This window comes from Sorex araneus, chromosome 4, assembly GCF_027595985.1.
Source record: "Sorex araneus isolate mSorAra2 chromosome 4, mSorAra2.pri, whole genome shotgun sequence".
Taxonomy (NCBI): domain Eukaryota; kingdom Metazoa; phylum Chordata; class Mammalia; order Eulipotyphla; family Soricidae; genus Sorex; species Sorex araneus.
In genome coordinates, this window is record NC_073305.1 from 46,254,682 (window position 1) to 46,282,496 (window position 27,815).

A 27,815-nucleotide genomic window follows, 5' to 3' on the forward strand; every position below is an offset into this window, starting at 1 on the left:
TGTACTCATGGCCTCGTGTTTGCATGGCAGTACTTTCAGTTACGGAGTCTTTTTTTTTTTTTTCTTTTTGGGTCACTCCTGGCTCATGCACTCAGGAATTGCCCCTGGCGGTGCTCGGGGACCATATGGGATGCTGGGATTCGAACCTGGGTCGGCCACGTGCAGGGCAAATGCCCTACCTGCTGTGCTATTGCTCCAGCCCCTCAGTTACAGAGTCTTTCCCATACTTATTTTGTGTGTTTTTAATGAACTGTCATAAGGTTGGTGGGTTTTTTTGGGGTATTTTAGGCATTTCATTTTATTTCATGTTTAAACTGTCATAAGTTTTTAACTTAGAAAGCTGATTAGAGCACAGGACTATGTGAAACCTCTGGATCTGAGTCTAGGTTGTGCTTTCGAAAGTCATGCCAAAGACTTTCTCACAATTTGTGTTCAAATGTAGACACTCAGAGCTAGGAAAAAGAAATTCTTTATTATTTTCCATATAAACCCTCCCCCACCACACCCTATTCTCTACACTGTTTGGTACAGGCCATGCCTAGCAGCAAATCAGGGGCAGATGGAAGCCTAGACAGGCTGCAGCTGCCCAGGAAGCCTCAAACACTTTAATACAGTCAAGACCCTGGTCTGGAGAATGAGAAACAGTCCAGCCACGTCTGATCATGACTGTAAGGGGGACCTCTATTAGCATGCCTAGCTGGCAGGAGTAGTACGCTGGTCACACTGGCTCCCACAGTAGGCCCGTTTTCCCTTAGGCAAGGTTGTCTGGGCCTCGTTCTCATCTTCTTGTCCACCCTTGGGGCTGGTACCGTACCGGAAGAGGGGTCATGTCCCCAAGACCAGTCTTCAGTCTTTACATTGGAGGTTTATCTGACCACTGATGAGACTCAAGTGTTCTTATTACCACAGGTACGTGTCCAGCTTGGCCTGGGAGGAAGGGAGCATTGTCTTTGCCCTCACTCTTGGCTTAGCCTTGGCCTTAGGCTTCACGAGCAGTGGACGTGAACGGATGACAGGACTGTCACTCTGAAGAAGGTGTCAAGGAAGAGGCAATTAAATAAAGAAAAAGAAAGAAACTGGGATGCAGGCAAGGATCTGGCTGCGGGGCGGACAGCCCTGGTTTTTTTTTTTTTTTTTTTTGCTTTTTGGGTCACACCCAGCGATGCTCAGGGGTTACTCCTGGCTCTGCACTCAGGAATTGCTCCTGGCAGTGCTTGGGGACCATATGGGATGCCGGGGATCGAACCCGGGTCGGCCACGTGCAAGGCAGACGCCCTACCCGCTGTGCTATCGCTCCGGCCCCGGGACAGCCCTGTTGCACGAGTAAGATCTGCCTCTGCACCTGAGACTGCAGTCACTGGCAGGCTAGAGATGGGGTTCAGGTGAGGGAAGGTATGAGCTCCATAGCCCTGCTCACAAACAAGGATACAGGCTGGATGAATTTTGTCCGGCCTCCAAATCCATCGAAGCCTGTCCTTATCTAAGGAAGAAGAAAGAAGTGAGAGGCTCAGGCTAATGTTAGGGAGTTGGCCACCCCGTCCAACTATGAGGGCTGGCCCTTGTCACTGGCACAAAACCACACTCACCCCATCTGTGCTGCAACTTGACTCAATTCTCTTCTTCAGGGGTTGTTTCCGGCCCAGGACTGAATTCCGGATGAAGACAGGGAAGGCACTAGCCAGCTCCTCAGCTGGCTCTTGCAGGCGATGCTGGCTGCTCAGGCAGAGTGGGGACTCCTGCAGGGGAGACCCCCAGGGCAGATCTGATGAGTTAGATGGCAGCAAGGGGTGGGGGTGGGGAGATGGGAATTGGTGATGAAACAGGATCAGGGTCTAAGAGTGGCTCCACAGTGCCTCAGTCGAGTCAGGAGGAGGGCGATGGCAGAACCCTGGCTGCTCGAGTCCAGCTTCAGAAGCAGACCTGGCAGGGGTTTGATAGTGCCTGTGCTTCTTCTGTCAAGTCTTACCTGCACGGCATCACTGGGCATCTTCTTGGAAATGTCCTCAACTGAATTGCTGCAAGAAGAGGGAGGAGTTTGCTTGCAGGTCAGAGGTAGATGAGGCAGACACAGGGGCATGCCCGTTAGGAAGCCCATGTGGCAGGACTGCTGTCATGTTTGCGTGCTGGGACAGGCACTCAGTGATCCGATTCCAACTGCAGGTCTATGAACAGCTGGACAGCTGCCACAGCTGCCAGAGTGGTCAAGGCAGGGAGCTCTGGATAATGTCCCAGTCTTGTGACTCCTACTCAGGCCAATCCCATTGAATGACCCAAAGGCTTTGAGTGAGACACCTGCCCCATACTCTATGTAGAGCAAGAGTCCAACTGATTCCCCACCCATAGCTGAAATCAATCAGGTGCCATCCTAGTCCAGTCTGATTGTTTTTGTTTTGGGGGCCACATTTTGGTGCTCCAGGGACCACGCAGTACTGGAGATCAAACGTGGGTCTCTGGGGCCAGAGTATCAGATAGGATAGTGGGTAAGGCATTTGCCTTGCATGCAGCCGACCCATGTTCTATCCCTGGCATTGCATATGGTCCCCTGAGCACCACCAGGAGTGATCCATAAACACTACCAGGTGTGGCCACAAAATAGAACAAAAATATTACAACCAAACCTGTGTCTCCACAGGCAAAGCATGAACTCTAGCCTTCTGAGCAATTTCCCTGGCCCAGACCTGACCCAGACTCTCTAGAAAGGGGTACCTCTAAGGGGCTCTACAAACTGGACAGTCTATTAAATGTTTGTAGATTTCAGGGCAAGGTCATCTCCCTAAATCATGGGGCAGAAAAGACCAGGCCTTGGGTTCCCTCTCCCAGCTCCAAAGCTGAACACTATTTACAATTCCTGGGAACCCCAGCAGCTCGCTACCCTTTCCTGTTAGTTCCCAGGTAGGTGGGAAGATGCTGGCACAGTGGCTTCTCAAACCATGTGACAGGCGCTGGATGAGAGCCTGCTGACTCTGTACAACCAGGACAAGATCCTACATCTGCTTTTGTGTCTGGTCCTGGGGAGGCTGACCTGATTTAGGGGCACCCTGAGCTCCCTCTTTCCCACCTGAATATGGCAGAAATGTTTTAAAAGCCTGGCAGCCAACAGGTTGCAGGTGCTCATGTTCATACTTACAGCTAAAGAGGTGGCAATGTGAGAAGCCAGAGTATGGAGCAGGCAGCAGCAGCCTGACTACAGCCCAGGTCTTCAGTTTCTTTTCTACAGGGCTGGCCTTGAGTGACACAGGAAGGCACACAGAATTCAGTGAGCTCCTCCTCTTGCCCATTTCTTGGGCTTCCTCCACTGCCTAATCTCGATTTCTCATTGCCCTGTGCAGTCTTTAACTGAAAGAAAGCTGCCCAGCCCCTAAAATCCTCTACCAAAACAGTAGACACCTATGTGCGTATGGGGAGTGCTTCTCTCCATGAAGAACATACTTGGGCCAGAGACACAGTACCAGGACTAAGGCACTTGCCTTGATGTGGCTGACCTGAATTCAAACCCAGCACTGCATATGGTCCTTTGAGTACTTCCAGGAATGAGCCCTGAGCACAGGGCCAAAAACAGCCCCTTTGCACCACAGGGTATAGTCTCAAAACAAAAACAAAATGAACATACTTGGCCAGCCTGGCTGCAGAGACAGTGTCCCCATTTCTAGCCCTGCACCCTGAGTGTGGTTCCATATGCTCTTATGCCTGCCCCTGCAAGCTACCCCTGCAGGTTGTGGGGACCTATGATTAGAGATGCTTCTTCTTAGTCTTAGAAGAAAACTCTTCTCATTACCCAGTGCTGCTTCTAGTGTCCTTTTCTTTTGTTTGTTCTTGGGCCACACTCGGCGATACTCAGGGCTTACTCTTGGCTCTGTGTTCAAGAATTACTCCTGGTGGTGCTCAGAGAACCATATGGAATGCTGGGGATTGATCCTGGGTCAGCCACGCACAAGGCAAATAACCAACTGCTGTACTTCGCTCTGGTCCAACTCCCTATCCTTTCTAACTCACATCCCACCACTTTACTTGAAAGATGATGATAAAGATTAATGAGATAAGCAAAAAAAAAAAAAAAAGCTTTGCACAGAGTGCACAGAGTAAGTACTCAGAAAGAGCCGGAACCAAAGTCTTGTCTAAGCCCAGTGGATACTTAGCACCCTATGAGGCACAAAGAACTTTTGGGGAAGGACCTACAGAGATCTCTAAGCCAGACTCCTTCTAGGCGATGGGCAGGGCCAGAGCAGACCACTTACTATGACTTCTCTAAGCAGTGCTTCTTGGCAAGACCACAGTGAATGCCAGAGGATCGGTCTGAGGGGGTGTCCACATCAAAGGTGGCATTGAGGTTAATTTCATCACCGAAGACAGGCCGCCGAAGCTTCAGGTTCCGCATGCCCAGAGGGGCTGGGCTGTAGGCAGAGATGGGCTGGTTACTCAGGGCCACAAAGGCAGCCTCGAGGACAGCTGTCCTCTAAGCACCAGAGGTGGCTTGGCTCCAGGAGCCTGCAGCTCATGTCTGGCTCAGGGGAACCCCACAAAGAAGCAGTAATTTCTAAAGGAAAAAAAAACTACTTGGTTAAGTCTTTCACATAATCATGGCACCAGCAAAAGTCTGAAAGGCATGGAGAGGACGACAAAATTCACACAAGTCCAAATGCACGAACAAAAAGCCTTTGGACCAAATTGTCTCACTTCTCAGGATGAGAAATGCCATGCAAGGAGCCAGAGATGTGACCACAGGCTTGTGTAGAGGAATGTCCCTTTAGTGCTACTAGTCATGACAAATAGCACAACCTAAGATGCTGTCAAAATGATCCTAGAAAGCACTGGCACTTTCACAGTTTGATCTGATACAGACATTAGTGGTTCTGGAGAGTAAACTTAGTAATGTGGGAAAGAAAAGTGTTTGGGGATGGAGAGGCAGTACAGGGGTGAAGGTGCCTGTCTTATTATTATTTTGCTTTTTGGGTCACACCCGGCGATGCACAGGGGTTACTCCTGGCTCTGCACTTAGGAATCACCCCTGGCGGTGCTCAGGGGACCATATGCGATGCTGGGATTCAAACATGGGTTGGCCGAGTGCAAGGCAAACGCCCTACCCGCTGTGCTATTCCTCCAGCCCGAAGGTGCCTGCCTTGTAAGCAGACAAACACGGTTCAATTCCAGGCACCATATAGTCTCCCAAGCACCACTAGGAAAGACTTCCGAGCACAGCCCTGAGCATTTATGTGTGTGGCCCAAGTATCAAAAAAGAAAGAGAAAAGTCAGAAATGCTCAAATTTTAAATAGTTAATTGGGGAAAGGGAAGTTGGGCTACACCTGCTGGTGCTCAGGGGTCACTCTGAGAAGTACTAAGGGACAATATGTGGTACCAGGGATTCAAACTGGGATAGGCAGGATACAAAGCAGGCATGTTAACTCTTGTGCAATCTTCAGACCTAGTAAACTTTATAGGCATCAAAAGTACAACAATCCAAAGACTTTTAAGACAATTACAGGAGAAAATATTTTCAAGCCATTTATCTGTAACAGACAGAATATATATCCAGAATATATAGATAACTTCTAAGACAACATCAACAAAAAGCTCATTCAAAAGCAGCAAAGGGCTTGGGCAGGTATTTCTCCTAAGATTTGCAGAAATGGCCCCCTCCTGCCCCAGTGCCCAGTGGTGTAGCTCCAACCTATAGCACCACCACAGCCTCAGGGCTCCATTCTGAACCTCATGTGGGCTGCAGGTCCCTGCATGAGGCAAACTCAGAATGACTCGGGTGAAAGGGTTAATCCCCCACCAGGAGCTTCAGACCAAATGTAGATGTGGTGAGGTCTACATGTCTATCTGCCAGCTCCTTGAGAGTGGGCACTGTATGTCCAGCTCCTGACAGAGCCCTCATGCTCCTGGGGCCCCAAGGCAGCATGGTTGGTATGACCAGAGGTTGGGGAGGCAGGATCACAACCAAGCCTAGTTTGTCAAAAGTGACCACATACTGAAAATCTCAGAGAGTTGCACAGTCATCAGTTATGTAGTTCTCTGCCAGTGCAGACCAAACCAGGGCAGGCAAGGAGGCTGCTGATTCCCTAAAGAGGTGCTGGAGGATGCAGAGCAAGAAAGGAAGAGTGGAACTGAGAAAGAAAAGTACAATAGACACAAGAGGACACCAGCACGATACGATGGGGAAAGGTGTGCATGTATAAAACATCGAGGGAAGAGGCCACAGATGTGGTCTCAGCGTGGCACACACTCACAGCTGGCATGCACCTGGTGGGTGAGCCAGGTGCCAGCAAGACTCTTAAGAGTGCCACTGTGATCTCTGGATAACAAGTGATGCCTGCGCAGAGGGGATGCTCCTTCCTGCTGACCCTGCAGTGCGAAGAGCACAAAAAGAAACAGAAGAGGAAGGCAAGGAGTGTGGTGCCCTGTGTGCCACGATGATGCAGCCAAAGTTTAAAAAGCCACTGCAGCTCATAAGGATGGCCCGTGAGCCCTTGGGTACAGTGCTAAGGGTGTAAGTTTGGGGTGTCTTAAATAGGCTGTCGAGGAGCTTATAGAGTTGGACAGAGCGGAATTGGGGGTGAGATGGATGGGTCATGAGCCTCACATGGATGTGGTACAAGGAAGCACCCGAGTTTACCTGGGCAGATACCAGCAACTGGAAGTGGGAAAGAGGGAACATAGTGATTTTTCCATAGACACGAAAGAGGCTCAAATAAAAGGCTGGGCCTTTAGCTGGACAGCAGGGTAAGCGGCAGTCCCAAGCTGGCTGGCAGCAGGGAGACGCTTGGGAAGAAATGGCAGCACCATTTCACCACGCAGGGACACACTTCTCTCTGCCTCTTGGCTCCCTCTGCTGGCGACTTGACTGCACATTCCAGGGACGGGAGATTCTTTGGTAGATGGTTTTTGTTTTGCTTCAGAATTTGGGAGCCAAATGAATTGAGCAAGTTGTTGCATCCACAGGCGGCCCCAAGACAGTCAGTACTCTTACCTATCTCATACCAGGCCTGTCTGGTCTGCCCAAGCTTTTCCTGGTCAGAGCTCAAAACTTGTCTCCAGGCTGCTTCCTGCTACTGCTAAACTTCGGCTCTTATCCAGGGCAGGCCCACCCCACCAAAGGCTGTGTCCAGGGAGCTCTTCCAGGGTGCAGCCCTGCTACTACCCCAGAGGGCCAACAAACCTTTCCAAAACCAGGCGGTCCACAGTCTCTCTATCCGCTGGCGGGAGGTTCAGTGTTTCCTGCAGCATCGTTAACTTTTTTTTTAGGCTCTAGGGGAAATTAAAAGAAAACTGTGAAAGAAAGGCTGGTGCATCAAGTTCAGAGAGACTGCCAGGGACATGAGCAGTACCACAAATGGCAAGCCCCTCCACCTCTCCACCCTCCCCTCAGAACAGAGCAAGGTCTGAAAGTCCAAGAGCAGGATTAGGAGGCCAGAGGACCCAGGGGTGACCTGTGATGCTGCCACCCTCTGTTATGAAGGACTGGGCTCCTGACCAATTCTGACCCAGGGGGCAGAGGAACTTCAGCATGAACATCACCGTCTGGTGCTGAGTTTCCCAGCAGAGTCCTGTTCTGTCATTTTTAAGCTTGTTTATGTTTGGGGGCCACAAGCAGCAGTGTTCAGGGCTTATTCCTGGCCCTGCGCTCAGGAATCACTGCTGGTGGGATTGGGTATGATACAGGGTGCTGGGGATCTAACCCAGTACAAGTGCCCCACCCGCTGTACTATCACTGACCACAGTAGTATTGAAGGCCCCAAAACCATCCATTTCCCACCTGGCCAGGAATGTCTCTCACCGTGATTTCCTTGTCAGCACTCTGTAAGTCCTTCTGGGCTGACTTAAGCTCCAACTTGGCCTGGTCCAGATCACAGTAGGCTGCCTGCAACTATAAAAAAAGGGTAGGGGCCAGAACAATAGTACCACAAGCAGGGTGCCTGCCTTGCACATGACTGAGCTGGGTTGTTTGATCCCTGGTACCCCATATAATCCCCTAAGCCCTGCCAGGAGTGAATCCTGACAGCAGAGTCAGGAGTAAGCCAAACAAAGAAACAAAACTAAACAACAACAAAAGGGGCTGGAGAGACAGTACAGCGGGGAGGGCGCTTGCCTTGCACACAGCTGACCAAGGTTCAATCCCCAGCATCCCATATGGTCCTCTGAGCACCACCAGGAGTGATTCCTGAGTGCAGAGTGAGGAGTAACCCCTGAGCATTGCTGGGTGTGACCCAAAACACACACACACACACACACACACACACACACACACACACACACACGCACGCGCGCGCGCCCCCCCCCAAACAAAACAAAACAACCCTAAAACAAAACAACAAAACTGAAGAGGGATTAAAGGATGAGCCTAAAGATCACCATGTGTCCTGCTCCCACAAGAGTCCGGCAGCTCAGGGGCCTAGCTCTATGTGACAGGGCTCTCATCTGGCAGTACTCCTCTGGAGCTTCCCAGGAGCAAGCCCACGGATACACATGCCCAGAAATAAAAGCAGCTGTGCAGACTGACTCAGGTCCCAAGGGTCCTCCTCTGCTGGACCTAGTAGAAGAACAGGCCTCTAAAGTCATCACATTTGGATCCTGTGCTCTCCCCAGCCAGGGGTCTAGGGGTCAGGAGGCGTAAAGGGAGCACAGAGCAGAGGAAGCCTATGTATGTGTTGAACATGCGTCTAGCCAGGGTGAATGCCCTGGAAGCACCAGTAGCCAGACTCTCCAAATCACCCGACAGCCCATGGAACCAGTTGCACCATCCGTTTCTAAGGCCTTGCTTAGGAGACGTAACTGTACACGACAAAAGAATAGTCATCTCCCCCTTTTCCCCTCCTCCTCTCTGTTACCTTGCTTTTAGAAGAAAATAAATCTTTCTTCAGCTTGTCGGTTAGCTCTCCCGAGGTCTTCCGTGATTCTTTAAGATTCTCATACTCTCTGTCAAGGGGCCGTGGAAGTGATGTCAAAAACAGGCTCCTGCCTAGTTAGACTGAGTCATGGCCCCAACCCATGGCCAAAAACCTCAGGCCAGCCCCTCAGCTCATTTTCACCCTTCTCTGATATACATGAGCCCAACAGGGACTGGATGGCACTGGGAAGGGTTCTGTTCCCATAACAAAGAGTCGGGGACTTCTGTTTCCTGTTGGAACTGTGGATTTCAGAGGATATGCAGGAATGCCTGACCCTTTGAGGAGACCACCAATATCCCTGAACCTAAGACAGGTGACACCTGGAAACTTTCATGTCTGTCAGTTGTGTCCCCTTTTCCCTAATCATACACCACAGTACTGCAAATCTGAGCAGTTTCTAATGCCAGCCAGACAGAATAAGGAGCAGTGCTCCTGGGAAACAGGCTCCAGATCTGATGACACTTATGGCTCAAAGAGCTATGCCAACCTCTTTAGAAACAACACTTAAGGGGCGCAGAGATAGTACAAGGGTAAGGCACTTGCCTTGCACATGGCTGACCCTGGTTCGATCCCCGGCACCACCAGGAGTGATCCCTGAGCAGAGAGCCAAGAGCAAGCCTTGAGGACCATAGCGTGTGGCACAAAAACAAAAGGAAGGAAGGAAGGAAGGAAGGAAGGAAGGAAGGAAGGAAGGAAGGAAGGAAGGAAGGAAGGAAGGAAGGAAGGAAGGAAGGGAGGAAAGGAAGGCAGGCAGGCAAGGAAGGAAGGCAAGGCAAGGCAAAAATACTTAGGAGGGTCAGGAATGTATCTCAGTGGTGGGACCTGAGTTCAATCACCAGCACCACAAAACAAACACATACACACACACACACACACACACACACACACACACAATAAAACACAACAGAAATTACATATAGAGGGGCTAGGGAAGTAGTTCTGAGCACATGCCTTGCAGATGCCAAGGAACTAATTTTAATTCCTGGAATCATATGATCTCCTGAGCACCACCAAATATGGCCTCAGTGACCGCCCCCAAGCACCACTGGGATTCAGGATTCAGGACTGCCCAGTCTGGTTGGCTGTTATCACCAAGAGTGGCCTCCAGGCCTTCAGAGCACTGCTAGGGATGCCCATTGCCCCCAAAAAGAAAAAAACAAAAAATCACTAAGAATTCACACTCAAGGGGCTGGAGGGATAGCACAGCGGGTAGGGCGTTTGCCTTGCACGTGGCCGACCCGGGTTCGATTCCCAGCATCCCATATGGTCCCCCGAGCACCGCCAGGAGTAATTCCTGAGTGCAAAAGCCAGGAGTAACCCCTGAGCATAGCCGGGTGTGGCCCAAAAAGAGAGAAAAAAAAAAAGAATTCACACTCAAATCTCTCAATAACCCTAAAAAGCATGTTAATTACTATTTTCAGTCCAGAATTCGAGGGGTAAGATAAGAAACCGGCTCTTAGGGCTGGAGAGATAGAACAGCAGAGACGGGGTGTAGCAAGGAATGCACTTGCCTTGCATGAAGCCAATCTAGCACCACATATGAGTCCCACCAAGAATGGGCCCTGAGTAGACAGGAATAAGCCCTGAACATAGCTAGGTGTGGCCCAAAAACAACACAAAATAAAAGAAAGATGGGGCTGGAGCAATAGCACAGCGGGTAGGGCGTTTGCCTTGCACGCGGCTGATCCGAGTTCGAATCCCAGCATCCCCTATGGTCCCCTGAGCACCGCCAGGGGTAATTCCTGAGTGCAGAGCCAAGAGTAACCCCTGTGCATCGCCAGGTGTGACCCAAAAAGAAAAAAAAAAGAACTGGCTTCTGGGGTCAAAAGAGATAGTATAATGAGTAAAATGCTTGTCTTGCACACAGCCACAAAGGTTCAATACCCAGCATCCCTTACGGTCCCTTGAGCCCTACTAGGAATGACCCCTGAGCTCAGAGCCAGGAATAAGCCCTGAGCACAGCTGGTGTGACCAAAAAAATGGAGAGGGGAAGGAGAAGAAGAGCACAGGGGAGAGAAGAGGGGAGGGAAAGGAAAAAGAGGGGAGGGGAGAGGAGAGAGGGGAGAGAAGAGAGAAGAGAGGGGAGGAGGGGGAAAGGGAGAAAGGAGGAGCTGGCTCCAGGCCACACAGTGAAAGGTGACAGAGTTCAAACTAAGCAGGTCTCCAGATCTTGTCCCTCAAGATCATCTGCTCTACCATACAAGATGATCAGGAGAGGGAGAGACATAGCTGGGTGCCATGACTTAGCTCCTAAGCTGGGGGTGGGGTTGGGCTGGGCGGGGCAGTACACACTTCTTAAGGGACACGCAGTACACAGCCAGCTGCTCCACCGCTGACTGTCCTACTCCCATGTCTCGGATCATTTCCTCCACCTCAGGCCGCTGGCTCTGGAGTAGAAGCTCAATCCTGAAAAACACCCAGCCCACGACATTTAAAATCTGGAGGCTGATGGGTAGGTACCAAGTGCAGCTCTGCCTCCCTTTGCTGTCGTTGCCATGGTGACAGCCTGGCTGCTAGGATGCTTCAGCAGGCGGGCCTGCCCAAGGAAAGGCCCCATAGCAGAGATGAGCACAGCTGCAGGGATGCTATGGGTTGAAGGGGTGCTGACAGAGAGGCCAGAGAGATCAGGAAAGAGGTTCTTAGCGCAAAAGAACCGCCAAGTCCACTGGCCACAGTCAACAGGGACAGGGAGGAGTTTGGCAAGGGGCCCCAGTGAGTCAATGGAGGCTGTAGCCCAACCCCAGCTATATGAACAACAGGGGATATTACAGAAGTAACCCAACCTCTGCTGTGGTCCTAAAATATGGGTAATCTGGGGGCCTAGCGTGCAAGAGCACAGGCAGGCCCCATCTCCAAGCTCACCGCTCCATGGTCTTCATTTTGCTCCTGAGTCGGCGGGCCTCCTCCCGTGCTTGTTTGGTCTCATCCTGCTGCTGCTCTAAGAATTTCATCTGCTTCTGAAGAGCAAACACACCCACACCTACTGTTGCAGCCAGCCCAGCTAGGGCCACTGCTAAAATCATTAGGAGAACTTCGCCCTGGAATTGCTCACTTTTAATAAAGCTATTGACCACAGCTCCCAAGACATAGGAGAGAAGGGTGACTCCCTGGGTCATAATTTTTCTATGAGATCAATTGCTTCTTTAGTCCTCTACCTACTTTGTTTTGAGAACATGTGCAGAGCCCACTGGCAATATCTACAGGTCCACTGTGGGCTGCCAAGTTCCTATGGCCTGAGCCCCATAGCACATGTTGTACAGCACCTTGAAGATACTCAGAGCACAAATCCAGACCCAAAAGCAATTGCCAAGTGAGGAGAGTGAAGCCAGACTGGGCAGACACCCTTATAAAGAAGCCGCTCAGCTCAAAGCTGGAAAGGCCCTCACAGGGCCCTCTCTGCAGGCAGGGGCTTGCTCGCTCTTTCCCTCCTGATGGCCGATGGCCAGACCAGAAACCAGGCAGGAGCAGGAGCAATGAACACTCTGGACCCTTTTAGTTCAGGATGGCTCTTTTTAAATGGCATCAGAAAGGACTGGTCCTTCCTACAAGGCCAGAATATCAACTGGGTCTCAGATCAATCATCTCATATTCCTTGGAGAGCAAGAGGCTCACCATGCCAGGCTAATACAAAATTAATCTGGGTCTCAGGCTGCTAGCTCTGCAGGCTTTGATCTGCCTGGTCAGCTCAGCACCACCAACTTCAAAGGTCCCATGCACCTCCCTGGGATGCTATTTGATCTGGCTCCAGAGAGCACCCCATTAAGGCCTAGAGTGCTCAGGAAAGGTCCTTTAGGCCAGTTCATCAGTGGAGTACAAATCACTTTTGAAAACATGGTCCCACCTCACTGAGGTCTTGCTGAGCAGCCCCTCCAACAAGAGCTGGGAAGGCCTCACATCTCCACACTATGTACAACAAATTCCCTAAGGCATCCACTGTGGTCCTTGGCTTACAAGCTGGTGAATATAGCACAGGAGACCAGGGGAAGAAGCCTGCTTTCATTCACAACTCTGAAAACCAATATATTGACCTGGGCAGAATCAGAAGAGAAGTCCAGAGTGGTGAGTGCAGGAATGTGGGGTATCACTTGCCACAAAATTATTCCCATAGGACTTGGGGACCCACCTTGAGGGTGGAGCACAACATTTCAGCCTGGTTTAAGGCCTGCTGCAGAGAATCCACGGTGGCATTGCGCTCTTCCAGCATGTCCCTCAGAGAGTCGATGATGGCCTGGCAGTCTCGTTTCTCTTTCTCTGGAGCAGGGGCAGAAGGTGGAGGGAGGGCAAGGCCCATCCCATCTCCCCATCAGCATGAGAACCAAGGCACTAGGGCTCTGGCACGCCTCCTCCCCTCTCAACCCACTCTGACATCCTGAGCCATGCAAGGAACAACTCTCAGCCAAAAACGTGGGTTGCCTGATTCTCTCCCAGCATGCACCAAGCCACAGAAGCGGAGCCAGAGTCTTTTCATTCAGAGGATGAAACCTTCCTACTGCTTAGAACTACAAAAGATTTCACTGCTCCCCACTCCTGTGGCTGTAGTTAGATCATCATCCCAGATTTCAGGTTCCAAACAGATTCCTTTCAGACTCAGAAGCTGTCCAAGAACATTCTGTCCCAGCAGGTAGCTCTCTCCCAGAGAGAGAAGCCTTGGCTAGAGAAGAGGCTGACATGGCTGGGGCTGGGTATCTTCAGTTACCTTTACTCTCCTTTTCTGTCAATCACAAGAGCTGTCAAGACTCTTGGACATACACAGTAGGGTCCCCCGCTCTGTCAGAAGGTCGAAGGCCTTTCTCCCCAGGGATTCTTCCTCCAACACCCAAGACAGGAACTTCCCATGGCCCCTTTTCTCTTACTAACTCACCTTTCTGGGAAAGCTGGGCTCTGGTATTATCCAATTCATTCTGTAAGGAAATATCCACAATAAGCAGCAAAAAATTTAAAAACCATCACATAGCCTCCCATAAAGTTTGTGGGGAGCCCCACAGGGGAAAACGAAAACTGTAGATTCAGAGAGGCATCAGCTCTACTATACCTCAAAGTCAAGTTAAACCACCTGTGGAGAGAAGCCTTGCTTTATCTCTGTATGCTTGTCTGTGTATATGTCGCCAGGGACCAAACCCAGGGCCTCATACATGATGCCAGCGTTCTACCATTGAACCACATCCTTAGCCCTGAGATAGTTAAGAGATCTGGAGTACATGCCTGGCATATACAGGACCCTGGGTTCAACCCCTGGCATTGAATGGTTTTCCAACCACCACCAGGTATAGCCCTAAAGGTCCCCAGCATCACTGGAAAGAAAAGTCAAAGTATGCACTCTAGATCACTGTCACAGAACTGCTGAGACTTCAGAACTAAACCCATCTCCCACCCAAGAGCCCAGAGTACTCAATACCCCTGTGGACAAGAGAGGCGCCTCAACAGTATGCAGAGAAAACAGGTCTGCAGAACTACAAAGTGGGTCAAGGGTCTGCGGTGGGAGTTGGGTAGAATCCAGGCAGATCCTCCTTCAAAAGGATCTTCCCAAGTCATTACATGATAAAGAATCTCCCATGTGACCAAAAGGAAGTCGTCTGTCATGCAACTCTCTACCCAGAACTCTAAGGGCAGGAGATTTGGGGACTGGGTTGGCCAGTATAGACACAATATCTAGGTGAGGGGTGAAAAAAAGGCACCCGTGGGTTTCCTGTAAACAGATACCAAGTTCAAGCTCCTTTCAAGTCCATGTCCCCACCTACTATGTCCAACAATCTGTTTTTGAAAGCTGGAAAGAAATGAAGGCTGGGGGTGTAGATCAGCAGTAGAGCACTTGCATTGCCTGTGTGAAGTCTTGGTTTGATCTCTGGCAAAAGATAAATAAAAAAGAAGCAAAAAAAAAACAAAACTATAATGGGGAGCCAGAGAGATAGTACAGTGAATATGCATTTGCCTTGCATACAGCCAATCCAGGTTCGATTCCCTGGTATCCCAAATGGGTCCCCAGGAGTAATTCCTTACTGCAGTGCCAGAAGTAATCCCTGAGTATGGCCCCAAAACAAAGCAAAACAAAAATTGTAATAGGCTGTCATATTACTAATCAAATAGACAGTTCTAAGGGCTGGTGCATATACCTGGCAAACTTGAGGCACTGAGTTAAATCCCTAGGACTGCACAGGCCCCCAGAAGCAACAGGAGGCATGTCCCTGGTGGTCCCCAGTACCATCAGGCTCAAGCACCAATATCATCAGGCCCACACTTCAGAGCCAAGAAATGCCAGAGTGCCCTCAGATCTCCAGCACCGCTGGGAAAGAAAAGAAGAAAGGAAAGAAATGAGGCTGCCTTTGTTGCCTTTGTCTCCAGGAAGACAAGCTTAAACAGGGAACAGTTACCATGACAATGAACAAGTTGGCTCCAAGCACAAAAGCCCCACGTTCTTGAAGCAGCGAGATTCCAAGGACATCACTGCACCCTGGAGCCAGGGCCAACGGAACCCTGATCTGTCATGCCCGATAAATGAGCTCTCAGAATCCAGGTTCCCTGGGATGGGGCTGGAGTGATAGCACAGCAGGTAGGGCGTTTGCCTTGCTCGCGGCCGACCCGGGTTTGATTCCCAGCATCCCATATGGTCCCCTGAGCACCACCAGGGGTAATTCCTGAGTGCAAAGCCAGGAGTGACCCCTGAGCATTGCTGGGTGTGACCCAAAAAGGAAAAAAAAAAAAAGAATCCAGGTTCCCTGGGAACCCCAATACCACTTCCTCAGGAGGTTTCTGCCATGTCAGCTACTTGTGCACCAAGAGAGCGAAATCTCAGGCTGGGGGGAGCAGCAGTGTAGGAGCGACCCTCTCATCTTCTCTAAGGTATGGGGTTCCATCCCAGCTGACATCTCAATTCCAGAGGCGCCACCCTCTAATCCTGGCATAGGGGAGACTCAGGCATCTGCCTATAACAAGTTTCCTAGCAATATCTGAGGTAGAACCAGTTCTGTGAATACTAGGTCCACACATCTTCCCTGGCTGAGGGCAAGAATTTTCTCATCTGCTTCTTACTGCCCCAGCAAAAAAGTAGCCTAGGAAAGATGGTTGTAGATCCTTTGTGAGGTGAGTGAGTCTTGAGAAAGGTACTCTGGGGGATGGAGAGATAACCGTGGGTAAGTCACTTGTTTTGCATGCAGCCAACCAGGCTTCAAATCCCTGCACCTCATATGGTCCTCTAAGTCCGCCCTACCAGGAGTGATCCCTTAAGTAAAAAGGCTTAAGCAAACCTAAGCACTACTACGTGTGGCCCAAAAAAACAGAAAATAAAACAAAAACTAAGATAGGCACACTGCTCATGAGTCAAAAGTATTCTGGGGCAGAGAGAAAGTACAGGGGTTAAGAAACTTGCCATGCATTGACCAACTCCTGTTGGATCCCCAGCACCACATATGGTTCCCCACCCCTACCCCCCAGCACCACAAGGATTGATCCTCTGAGCACAGAGCCAGGAGTAAGCTCTGAGCACTACTGGGTGTGACCTAAACACCAAACCAAAATAAACAACAGTACACTGAAGTCCCCCAGAGAGGACTCAGAGCAGAGCTGCTCCTTCTTCTTCTCAGTTGTATGTTTCTTCAATGACTGCCTTATCATCACTGGTCCTCTGTTCATGCCTTGAAAAATTCCTGCTGGCTCTGGGGATGAAACCTGGGGCTTCACAGGCACAGCTTCACTGAGTTACACCCCTATCCCCTGGAGCAGTCCTTCTCCATACTGGAGGCTTCCTCTCTGGGTAAAGCGAGAACGTGAACTCCCAGGCGGCTAGGGGTAGAGTAGTAAGATAAATTCTAGGTACCTTTAAGAACTCTGCATCTAAGACAGTCTCCTCCTCCTGCGCAAGGTCAAAGAAGAGTTTGTTGATAATAGATTTTTTGCCAACCTGGATGGGAGAACAAGAAAGAATATAACTGCATAGCTGGGTTCAAGGACAAGCAGATCAGGGGCTGATGTGCAGCCTAGTAGGCAGCCAGGACTGTTCTCAGCTCTAACCTTCCATTATCCCCTGGGGTCAGACAACCATTGCCGCCTGCAAACACCCCAAGCTGGGATCTGGATCTGTGATTTTATGATTACTGAAGTCAGATCACCACAGACCCACATGGCAATTGCTCAGAAGATACTTTAAGTCTAAGTGCTGGGCATTGAGGAATAGAGAAAAAGCAAGCAAAGAGGTTAAATTTACCAAGTGAAGACAGACTCAGGGGGCCTGGGGCTAGCTCAGTGACAAAAGTGTTCACAAGCCCGGAACGCCCAAGGTTAGTTGGGCTTCACATTCAATCCCTCGGCACCACCCCACCTGCTTGCATGTGATCCCTGGGACTCTGCTCTTTGGGATCTCTGGTACCACAATACAGTGTGCCATATAAGTGAGCAGGCACTGTAACTAAATGTGTGACCTCTGACCTCCCCAGCAAGGGCACATGGAAGCATCACAATCAACTCTGGGACCTTAGCTAGCTCTGTTACCAAGTATACACTTCTGGTTAGCAAAAAAGAAAAAGTCAATAAAGGGGGCTAAAATTTGCCTTGCATACACCCAACCTGTGTTCAATCCTGGCACCTGATGTGGTTCCCTGAGCTCTGCCAGGAGTGATCCTTGAATGCGGAACCAGGACTAAACCTTGAGCAAAGGCAGGTGTGGCCTCCAAACAACAATAAAACAAAGAAGGAGAATGAAAGGAAGGAGAATGAAAATAAAGAAATAAAAGACTAGCTGAGGCAATATGTTCCCTCTATCAGGGCATAACTAGGCCTCTCAATTCATTCAAAAGTATAAGCAGGTTCCACAACCGGAGGGACCCAGACGGTCAGAGACGCAGTCCAGGGGCTGGAGAGATAGTACAGCACATAAAGTCAGCCCCCCTTGCATGCAGCTGACACGGGTTCAACCCCCAGCACCCCATTATGGTCCCTTGAGCACCACCAGGAGTGACACCTAAGTACAGAGCCAGGAGTAAACCCTGAGCACCACCAGGTGTGGCTCCAAAACAAAACAAACAAACACAAAAAGATTTAGGCCATTTTCAGAGTTCATTTCTCATTCCTGCTTCCCATTAAGCAGGTGTCTTTCAGCTGAGGTGGTTCCAATCTTCCACCCTCACCTGGATTCGGCACTGAGGGCAAGTCCGACTTGGCGCTGTCTCGAACCACTGGAAGAGGCTGAAATGAGAAGTAGAAAAAGACTGGTGAGTCCTGGCTTGAGTGGACACATACTGGCTAAAGCACTCTTCTGAACATGCAGGATCGGTCTGTCCTGATCTGTCCACATGCATGGTCAGCACAGCCCACAAGGTCTGACTGTTACAAGCATGTGACCAACTAACTGGTTCTTTTTCAGACCCTGTTGATTTGTGATTTGGCCCTCCCTACCCCTGTACCTTCTTTCTCTTTTCTTTTTTTTTTTTTTTTTTTGAGGGGCAGAGAATTGATTCCAGGGTACACACATAAGGCACGTGCTCTACCAGTTAGCCAATCCTCCTGCACTACTTTGTCAGCCTTCCAGGCTCTGACTTCAGGCAACAGTCAAACCCCAGGGGTTATCTCACAGTGATTCAATAGAGAGAGAGAGAGAGAGAGAGAGAGAGAGAGAGAGTATAAAAGGAAGCAATTTACTTAATATAAATAAAAGTTTTTTTTTGAAGGAGTTTTTTCCTTCAGCTTGAAGGAAAAAAAAACAGTGGCCCTGAGATAATGGAATAGGCTGAGCATTGTTTGGCATGAAGGATGCCTGGGTCTTATCTCAAAGGTACACTTACTGTCATATGTCCAGTGGGAAATTGATAAAAGGAACACCACAAAACACAGATAAAAAGGAAGATTTGAGGGGGCTGGAGAGATAGCACAGCGGGTAGGGCGTTTGCCTTGCACGCGGCCGACCCGGGTTCAAATCCCAGCATCCCATATGGTCCCCTGAGCACGGCCAGGGGTAATTCCTGAGTGCAGAGCCAGGAGTAAACCCTGTGCATCGCCAGGTGTGACCCAAAAAGCAAAAAAAAAAAAAAGGAAGATTTGATAAGAATGAAAAATAAGGAATTTTCTCTCATTCTCATATTTAACATATAATCAAAACAAACACAATGGAAAAAGCAAAAGAATGAATAAGATCATCGTTCTATGGATGAATAGAATTTTAAATAAACAATATAAAAATATAAAGGCCAGAGAGTAAGTGCTTGCCTTGCGCGCAGTCAGCCTTGGTTTGATCCCCAGCACCCCATATAATTCCCCAGAGCACTGCCAGAAGTGATTCCTGAGTGCAGAACCAAGTATGGCCCCCAAACCAAACTCAATAAGTAAATAATATTGAAGAAGAAAAGCTCTCTGCAGCGCGCGTCTGCTCTTGCGGCCGTGCAACCCTATATTATATCCATAACAAACAATACAAAACACACTGTCTAGCAATTTCATTTTTGGCAGGTATGAAGGGTGGTAGGACTGGTCTCGAAATATCAAAGGTAAGTAAAGTAGAGAAAGAATATTGCAGAATATCTGCAAATTGTCTGCCACACTGGCAGGGGGAGGTATGGAATTGGGGGGATACTGGGGATTTTTGTGGTGCAAAGTGTGCATTGGTGAGGGGATGAGTGTTTGGTGACTGTATGATCAAAGTTCAAACATGAAATTTTTGTTACTGTACCTCACGATGAATTAATAAAACATTTAAAAAAAATTAAAAAGGAAAGAAAAAAAGAAAAGCTCTCTTACAAAAACTCTTAGAAAGTTAGTGTAAAATGTAGGCAAAAATAGGGGCTTGGGAGATAGCTCCAGGGTGGAGGTGCCCATCTTGTATGTGCAGGGCCCCAAGCTCAATCACCAAGACCACAGGTTAACCTGGTGGCCCCCAATACCACCACATTGCCAGGCACTAGCACTGAACTGTCCAGCTTAGTCAACCAAGAATGGGAATGTCCCCAGGAGCACTGCTCAGGAAGTTATGACATAAATAATCCTTACGTGTCAGGGAGAAAAGGGGATTGGTGGGAGAATTAAGCAGAGTTTAAGAGGAGGCTCCTAGAATGCTGATTTCTCTCTTTCACTTTTTCTTTTTTAGTTTTTGGGACACACTTACCGGTGTTCAGAGCTACTCCAGCCCTGTGCTTGGGGGTGAGGGGGCTCTATGGCCAGCATCAAAACTGGGCCTCTTGCAGCAAAGCATGAGGTCAGCTTACTGAGCTCTCCCTCCAGCCCCTAAAGTCCTGTTTCTTGAGGGTTTGATATGCATGGGTGTGAAAATTTTCATTATATAAATTGTATATTTATTACATATGTAATTTTATGCAATATATTATAATAAAAACTTTTTACAAAGAAGCTGTGCGAGGAAAAAAAGCAAAAATGAAATCTAGGACATATCCTGTGCAGATATTGGAACTGTCAGATCTAGACTCATAACACATTATGCTGAACTAATATAAATTGAAGTGGAAAAAATATGAGTACAGAATAAGAAAATTAAAGGTCACATAACAAAATTACAGTAAGAATCACAGCCCTAAAACTGAAAAGATGGTCCAATTAGGAAATCTATGGGTGAAGTTTGTTTTTTTGGCTTTTTTTGGGGGAGAGTGGTGGGAGTTTGGGGTCAAGCAATGCTCAGGAGTTCTGGCAGTATCCAGGGGACTATATCGGGTGCCAGGGTTTGCCACATGCAAGACGAGTGCATACTATCTGCTCAGGCCCCTTTATTGGTAAATTTCATAGCAGTTCAGACATAGTTGAAGAATTACTAAAGTGAACTATCAGTCAGAAGAGACAATGAGAATTTTATAGAGGTCAGAGAGATAGTACAGGTGTTAAGGCATTTGCCTAGCATGCAACAGACCTTGATTCCCAGCACCACATATGGTCCCCCAAGAACCACTAGGAGTGACCACTTAACCAAGACTAACCCCTGAGCACAAGATATAGCCTCCCCCAAAATATATATAAATGAGATGATGAGGCCGAAGAGATTGAATAGCAGTTAAGGCTCTTGCTTTGCATGAGGCTAACCCAGGTTCAATCACCAATATCTCTTATGGTTCCCTAAGCACCAGCAGGAGTGATTCCTGAGTATGGAGCCAGGAGTAACCCCTGAACATCACAAGGTGTGGCCCAAAAACAAAAACATAAATGAGATAATAAAGGACACAGATCCTGTGAAAGGTCCAACATCTATATTATAATATTAGGAGTTCTGGAAAGAAAGTATTGTGTAGAATGCCCTCCTCTAAAAAAAAAAAAAAAAAAACTCACAGCTGGGCCTGAGAGATTGTATAACAGATAAGCCACTTGCTTTGCACAGGGCCAATCTAGGGTTCAGCTCCTGGTAACACATGTGGTCCCCAAACTCCACAAGGAGTTATCCCTGAGAACATCAGAAGTTAAGCTGAGCACTGCTGGGTATGGCCCAAAGACAAACAAAAATTCATACTCTACTTTCTGACCTGAGAATATATTACCTCATATCAAAAGAGTAATTCTTGCAGATGTAAACTATGGATTTTGAGAGAGAGATTTTTTTAGCTGTCCCTTATAATCCCAAGATATGTGAACCTGGTGTCTGCCACAAAAGAGAATTAACAATTGGCTTTCAAGATTGGAAAAGATGCCTGGAACCAAAGCACAGCACTACTCACTTTGATTTTAACTCATTTTGGACTTCTGAATCTCTGAAGTTATAAGAGTAAATTTGTGTTGTTTTAAATCTAAAATTAAGGGCCAGAGCTATAGTATAGTGGGTAGGGCATTTGCCTTGCACACAGTGGACCAGATTTGATTCCTGGCATTCCATATGGTCCCCTGGGCACCACCAGGGGTAATTCCTGACTGCAGAGCCAGAAATAACCCCTGAGCATACTGGATGTGATCCAAACAGCCAAACAAAACAAAACAAACAAATATCCAAAATTAGTGTTAATTTGCTGTAGCAAAAAAAAAGAAATATAGAAAAAAAAAAAAGGTAATGGGATTGGAGGTGATAATTACAGAGATAGGTGCTGGAGAGAGCCGTTCAGGGGGTTCAAGTGCTGTTTTGCATGTGGCTGACTCCAGTTGAATGCGCAGCACTGCATATGTACTCTGAACACTGCCAGGAGTGATCCCTGAGCACAAAATTAGAAGGTTAGCTCTGTACACTGCTAGATATGGCCTAAATTCTCCCCTCAATAATAATAACTACAGGAGCTGGAACAATAGCACAGTGGGTAGGGCGTTTGTCTTGCATGCGGCCAACCCAGGTTTGATTCCCAACATCTCATATGGTCCCCCAGCACTGCCAGGAGTAATTCCTGAGTGCAGAGCCAGGAGTAACCCCTGTGCATCGCTGGGTGTGACCCAAAAAGCAAAATAATAATAATAATAATAATAATAACAATATTAATTACAGATTATGGTTGAACAATTTCCCAGAACTGAAAACTAATATACAAGTTAAAGAAAGCTAGTGAATTCCACATAGGAAAAATAAAATGAACAAAACAAGAGTAAAGGGCCAGAGATGTAATACAGGGGATAAAGCACTCGTGGGCTGGAGTGATAGCACAGCGGTTGGGCGTTCGCCTTTCACGCAGCAGACCGGAGTTGATTCCTCTGCCCCTCTCGGAGAGCCCGGCAAGCTACCGAGAGTATCACGCCTGCACGGCAGAGCCTGGCAAGTTACCCGGGCATATTGGATATGCCAAAAACAGTAACAAATAAGTCTCACAATGAGAGACGTTACTGGTGCCCACTTGAACAAATTGATGAGCAATGGGATGACAGTGACAGTGAAAGCACTCGTCTGGCATGAGGCCGGCCAACCCTGGTACATCCCTCGTAGCCCATGTGATGTCTCCCAAGCATTGCCAGGAGGGGTCCCTGAACAAAAAGTCAAGAGTAAGTCCTGAGCACAGTTGAGTATGACCCAAACACCAAAAAGAAAAAAAAAAATCAAAACAAGAATGAGGTAGCTATATTATTGTTATAAAAGTAGTTAAGTAAGGGGAGCAACAGTACAGTAGGTAAGGCATTTGCCTTGCACACAGCCAACCCAGGTTTGATCCCCAGCATCCTATATGGTCCCTTGAGCACCGCCAGGAGTTATTACTAAGTGCAGAGCCAGGAGTAACCCTTGAATATCGCTGGGTATCACCCCCCAAAGAAAAATTATTTAAGTAAAAAGATTACAAGACACAAAGGATTTTATATATTGATTAAAGTTTCACACCAACAAGAAATAACAGGGGCAGGGACAGGGGCTGGAGAGATCGTATAGCAGATAAGGCACCTGCTCTGCATGTAGTCAATTCAATCCCTGATATCCCATATGGTACCCCAAGAAATGCCAGAAGTAATTTCTGAGTGCAGAGCCAGGAGAGAACCCTTAACATTGTTGGATGTGGCTCCCCCACAAGTAAGAATCACCTCCTCCAAAAAAGAAAAAAGAAAGAAAGAACAGGGACAGAGAGATAGTAATGTGGTTAGGGTGCTTGTCTTGCATGAGGCAGACCTGGGCTCAATCCCTGCTGCCCTATGTAGTTCCCCAAATCTGCCAGGAATGATCCCTGAGCACAGAGTCAGGAGTCAGCCCTGAATATACCCAGGTGTGGCCAAAAAACAAAAACAAAACAAAACAAAAACAATAAGAAATAACAATTATAAAGATATATGCATCCAACAAAAGAGCCAAAAAATATATAAAAGAAAGCTGATCAGAATTAAGGGGAAGAAATCATTCTACAGGCCAGAGCAATAGCATAGCAGGTAAGGTGCTATCCTTGCACACAGACCTAGGTTCAATCTTTGACACCACATATGGTTCCTCAGCCTACCAGGAGTGGTCCCTGAGCGCAGAGCCAGAAATAAGCCTGGAGCATAGCAAGGTGTGGCCTAAAAACAAAACAAAAAAAAAAAAAAGAAAGGAAGAGAGAGAGAAAGAAATCATTTTATTCTACAATAAAAGTTGGAGACATCACTGCCTCATAGCTTCAGTGAAGGATACAACAACCAGATACGTGTCAGATGAGAAAACAGACTCAACACTAAAATCCAACAGACTTAAAAGTCACTATCCCCAAAAGGCAGAATAAATATTTTTCTCAGGGGTACTCAGGTATTCTCCAAGTCTGACGATTAAGTTTGTTGAAACCAGCCAAAGTATCTAATCATAATTAAGTGAAACTAAAGGTTAATCACAGAAAAAAAAAAGGCAGAAAAATTCACAAACATGGAAATTAAACAATTGACTCAACCAAGCAATCAAAGAAAAAATCCCAAGGAAAATGAAAAAATACCTTGAGATGAACTAAAATAAGAAACACAGGGGCTGGGAGATGGCTCAGAGTGCTGGAGTACATGCTTTGCTTGTAGAAGCACTGCACAATCCCCTGAGCACTGCTCAAAGCAACTCCAGAGCAGTGAGCTGGGAGTAACTCCTGAGCTGTGTTGTGTGTGATCCCCCCAAACCAAAAATAAATAATAGTTAAACATTAGTATTCAAATATTTAAAATAAATTCATATACAAATACATTAGTTACAACAAAGTTAAAATACAAGATTTGGGGCTATAGCTCAAGTGGTAGAGCACGTGCTTATCATGAGTGAGGCTGAGGCCATCCCTCACACCCTAGGGCTTCCAAACACTGACACAAAAGGAAAAACAGTGGTGCCTGAGGGATAGTACAATGCACAGGGCACTTGCCCTGCACTCAGCCAAAGGGGTTTAATCCTCAGCACCCCCTATAGTCCAAGTAGCCCCACCAGGAGTGATCCCTGAGTGTAGAGCCAGGAGTAAGCCCTGAGCACAGCTGAGTGTGGCCCCAAAATAAAAACAAACAAAAATTACTACTTAGGGAATGTCTATTATTAAAAAATAAGATAGCACAGCGGGTAGGGCGTTTGCCTTGCACACGCCCGGCCCGGGCTGGATTCCTCCGTCCCTCTTGGAGAGCCCAGCAAGCTACCGAGAGTATCCTGCCCGCACAGCAAAGCCTAGCAAGCCACCCGTGGTGTATTCAATATGCCAAAAACAGTAACAACAAGTCTCACAATGGAGACGTAATAGAGAGCAACTGGATGACAGTGATACAGTGAATATAAGATAGCAAATGTTGGCAAGGTTGTACACAGGTGGTAGGAATGCAAAATTATGGGTATACTGTGGGAAATAGTAAGTGGTTTCTCAAAAACCTTAATTTTTTTTTCTGTGTTAACATAGCACTGTCATATAATCCAACTACTCCACCTCTGGATACAACCCAAAAGAAATTAAAGTGGGGAGGAGCCCTTCAAGAGGCCTGGACAGGAGTTAAGGAGCATCAAGTTCAATCCCCAAAACCACCTGGCCCCAAGCACCACTGGATGTAGTCCAATAATTCTCTTCATTGAAGGCCCAAGTAGCAGGCATTCTCAGTCTTAGCATTCTGAGCCTTATCAGTGAACCAAGAATCCAGGACTGGGGCTGGAGCAATAGCACAGCGGGTAGGGCATTTGCCTTGCACACGGCCAACCCAGGTTCGATTCCCATCATCCCATATGGTCCCCTGATCACCGCCAGGAGTGATTCCTGAGTGCAGAGCCAGGAGTAACCCCTGTGCATCGCCAGGTGACCCAAAAAGCAAAAAAAAAAAAAAAAAAGAAGCCAGGACTGATCCTGGGCACCCCCCCCCCCAACCCTGTAAGCTCTATGTGGGAGGTCCCTGGTCCCCACCCACACCTTAAAAAAAAAATGAAGGGGCTGGAGTGATAGCACAGCGGGTAGGGCATCTGCTTTGCACGCGGCAGAGCCAGACCCAGGTTCGATCCTAGGCATCCCATATGACCCCCATGCACCACCAGGAGTAATTCCTGAGTGCATGAGCCAGGAGTAATCCCTGTGTATCGCCAGGTATGACCCAAAAACCAAAAAGAAAGAAAGAAAAGAAATGAAGGCTGGGAATTGGAGGGTGGAAGCCGAAGCAGATAAGTATACCAATGTTCACACTAGTGTTTTGTATGAATCTACTTCTAGGAGGTTCCTAAAAATAGAAAAATTCATGGGGACAGACGTAAGACAGGTTTCCAAGGACAGGAGGGAGTGGGGAATGGTGGGTTATTCAGAGGGCAGTGTTTATGTCTGGAATGTTAGAAAAATTCTGTAAGCAGATTAAGGGGATGACTGCACATTATGAACATACATAATTCAGCTTATTTTTATACTTAAAATTGGTTAAAACGGTAAAATTTATATTTTGTGTTTATCTATTCTGTGCCTCCCTAGCACAGGATCTTCGGGGAGACTCAACTGTCCTGGCCCACCAGGCCGGTAAATGATTGGTATGCGCGCGATGCTAGACAGCTGTGGAGCAGAGGTGTGGGGACCGTTACACAGCAGGTGTTGGGAATGGGGGTGGGGAATCCTACAGGGACCTGATTCCTGGCATCGGCGCCAGCCCTGTGAGGTTTAACCTCATCAGGCGACCTGGGTCTCTTTCTCCACCAGCTGAATACTCAACAGAAAGACGTTACAGGCTCAGCAGGGCTTGATCGGGGACGGGGAGCATTTCCTCGCCCTTCAGGTTTTCAGCTTGGGTTTGGCGGAGTCAGGGCGTCTATCCAGAATTCACCCAAACCATCCGGCACACCAAAACGGATGCTCTGGCAGCCAGAGGCCATGAGAAGGCTCACGAACTTGGTAAAAGCTCCTTCCGCCTAGGCTAATAGTTGAAAATACATCCTTTGCGCAGCCAATCACGGAATTCATTTTCCTTAAATTCAACTCAGCTGTCCAGGTCCCTGGGCGAAGTCTGCCGCCTGCCCTGACCCGCCGCTGCCCAGCCTGGAACTTCCCGTAGGGGGTTCCGACTAGGGCCGGTCTCCTGGAGACTCCGACACCCTGCAGTCGTTAGCCGTCCCGCCTTGCCCCGGGAGCGCGGTCACTTCACTCACCACTGCAGGTGGAAGGTGTGGCCGCAGTGAATGGCGGCCACATCGCGGGAATGGTCGAAGAAATCGGAGCATATGGTGCAGAGCGCACGGATAGGCATAGTGACGGGGCTCTAAGAGCCCCAGAAACCCGGCTTTTGCCGCTCGGCTCACTTCAAATTCGGTTACAAAGCGCGACTTCCGGCGGTGGACCGGATGTGATGTCACTGGCACGGAGGCGGGGCCTGAATGCCAGCTCCGGATTGGACAATCTCTCAGGCGGGACTAAGGTCCGCGGGGGCCGTGGAGGGACCGGGGCGGAGCGCGTCTCAGAGCTTGTAGCTATCCTGCCACTGCCAGGAAGCGGCGAGTACCGCCAACGCGCGTCTTTGTGTTGTAGCTTCAGCGGCGCTGTCCCGGCCCTGCTGAGAGGTTCCCAGATTCCTTAACCCCGCGCTATCGGGGCAGCCGTCTCTGAATTTAGGGAGAGGCGAGAAGGCCGTGGAAGTGGGGCAACGGGACTGTGGCCCAATGGAGAGTGGGTCGCTTGCGTTCTGGTAGCCGTGGTTCCCACAGACCAAGAAGATAGTCCACCCTTTCAACCCTCGGCTGTGTGGTCTTAGAAAGGTGGACTCAGTGCCTCAGGGCGCCCCAAGCTCACCCTGGCTTTATGGCATGCCGTTCCCCAAGTTTGGAGGCAGCAGGGCCAGTGCCCTGAGTTTCTCAGTTCCTGGGAGAACAATTGTGCCTCCGGATTGGAGTAGGGTTGGCATCTGTGAGCCCTACATGCTTCAAAGGAAAGTGACTATCAGGACCTTCCTCTTCCTCTTTCTTTTTCAATATATACACACGGGGGTGCGGGGGACAGAGAGTATGGGGTTTAGGTGCTTGCCCAGTTTGATCACCAGCACCACACAGTGCCGGGGGGATCACCCTCACTGGTGGAGGGAACACCACTGCAGTGTGGGCCCCAGGGGGGAAATAAAAGGCCAGTTCCCCCCTCCCTAACCCCTCCAAAGATAAATGCTTGGGTAGGAGCAAAAATAGCCCAAGG

The 27,815-nt window shown here is 48.6% G+C and overlaps 1 protein-coding gene across 3 annotated transcripts; it reads right to left on the minus strand.

Annotated features, from left to right (window-relative positions):
* Nucleotides 1–517: 517 nt before the first annotated feature.
* Nucleotides 518–27,789, minus strand: TRAIP (TRAF interacting protein). Of its 3 annotated transcripts, XM_055134516.1 has the most exons (17): nucleotides 26,786–26,924; nucleotides 23,649–23,748; nucleotides 21,868–21,983; nucleotides 18,003–18,060; nucleotides 16,697–16,780; nucleotides 13,748–13,787; nucleotides 13,010–13,137; nucleotides 11,749–11,843; nucleotides 11,179–11,292; nucleotides 8,827–8,914; nucleotides 7,776–7,865; nucleotides 7,158–7,246; nucleotides 4,236–4,391; nucleotides 1,967–2,015; nucleotides 1,587–1,736; nucleotides 1,430–1,480; nucleotides 518–1,026 (listed from the first exon to the last, which is right to left on the minus strand). In XM_055134516.1, the coding sequence occupies exons 3-17, from the start codon at nucleotides 21,951–21,953 to the stop codon at nucleotides 901–903; spliced, it is 1,404 nt and encodes a 467-aa protein (XP_054990491.1). In that variant the 5' UTR covers nucleotides 21,954–21,983; nucleotides 23,649–23,748; nucleotides 26,786–26,924; the 3' UTR covers nucleotides 518–900. The 3 variants fall into 3 exon arrangements, with proteins under 3 accessions (XP_054990491.1, XP_004615181.1, XP_054990492.1); XM_004615124.2 differs by lacking the exons at nucleotides 21,868–21,983; nucleotides 23,649–23,748 and having other exon boundaries at nucleotides 26,786–27,579; XM_055134517.1 differs by lacking the exons at nucleotides 4,236–4,391; nucleotides 21,868–21,983; nucleotides 23,649–23,748 and having other exon boundaries at nucleotides 26,786–27,789.
* Nucleotides 27,790–27,815: the final 26 nt, after the last annotated feature.

Bases quoted from the DNA above. Each gene is read 5' to 3' on its own strand.
- TRAIP (XM_004615124.2), bottom strand. From the start codon at position 26,883: ATGCCTATCCGTGCGCTCTGCACCATATGCTCCGATTTCTTCGACCAT. The intron at 16,781-18,002 runs GTGAGGGTGGAA...TCTCCCATCCAG, and splicing joins GCCCTCAGTGCCGAATCCAG to GTTGGCAAAAAATCTATTAT. The intron at 4,392-7,157 runs GTTTGTTGGCCC...CTCTGCCTACAG, and splicing joins GACCGCCTGGTTTTGGAAAG to CCCAGCCCCTCTGGGCATGC.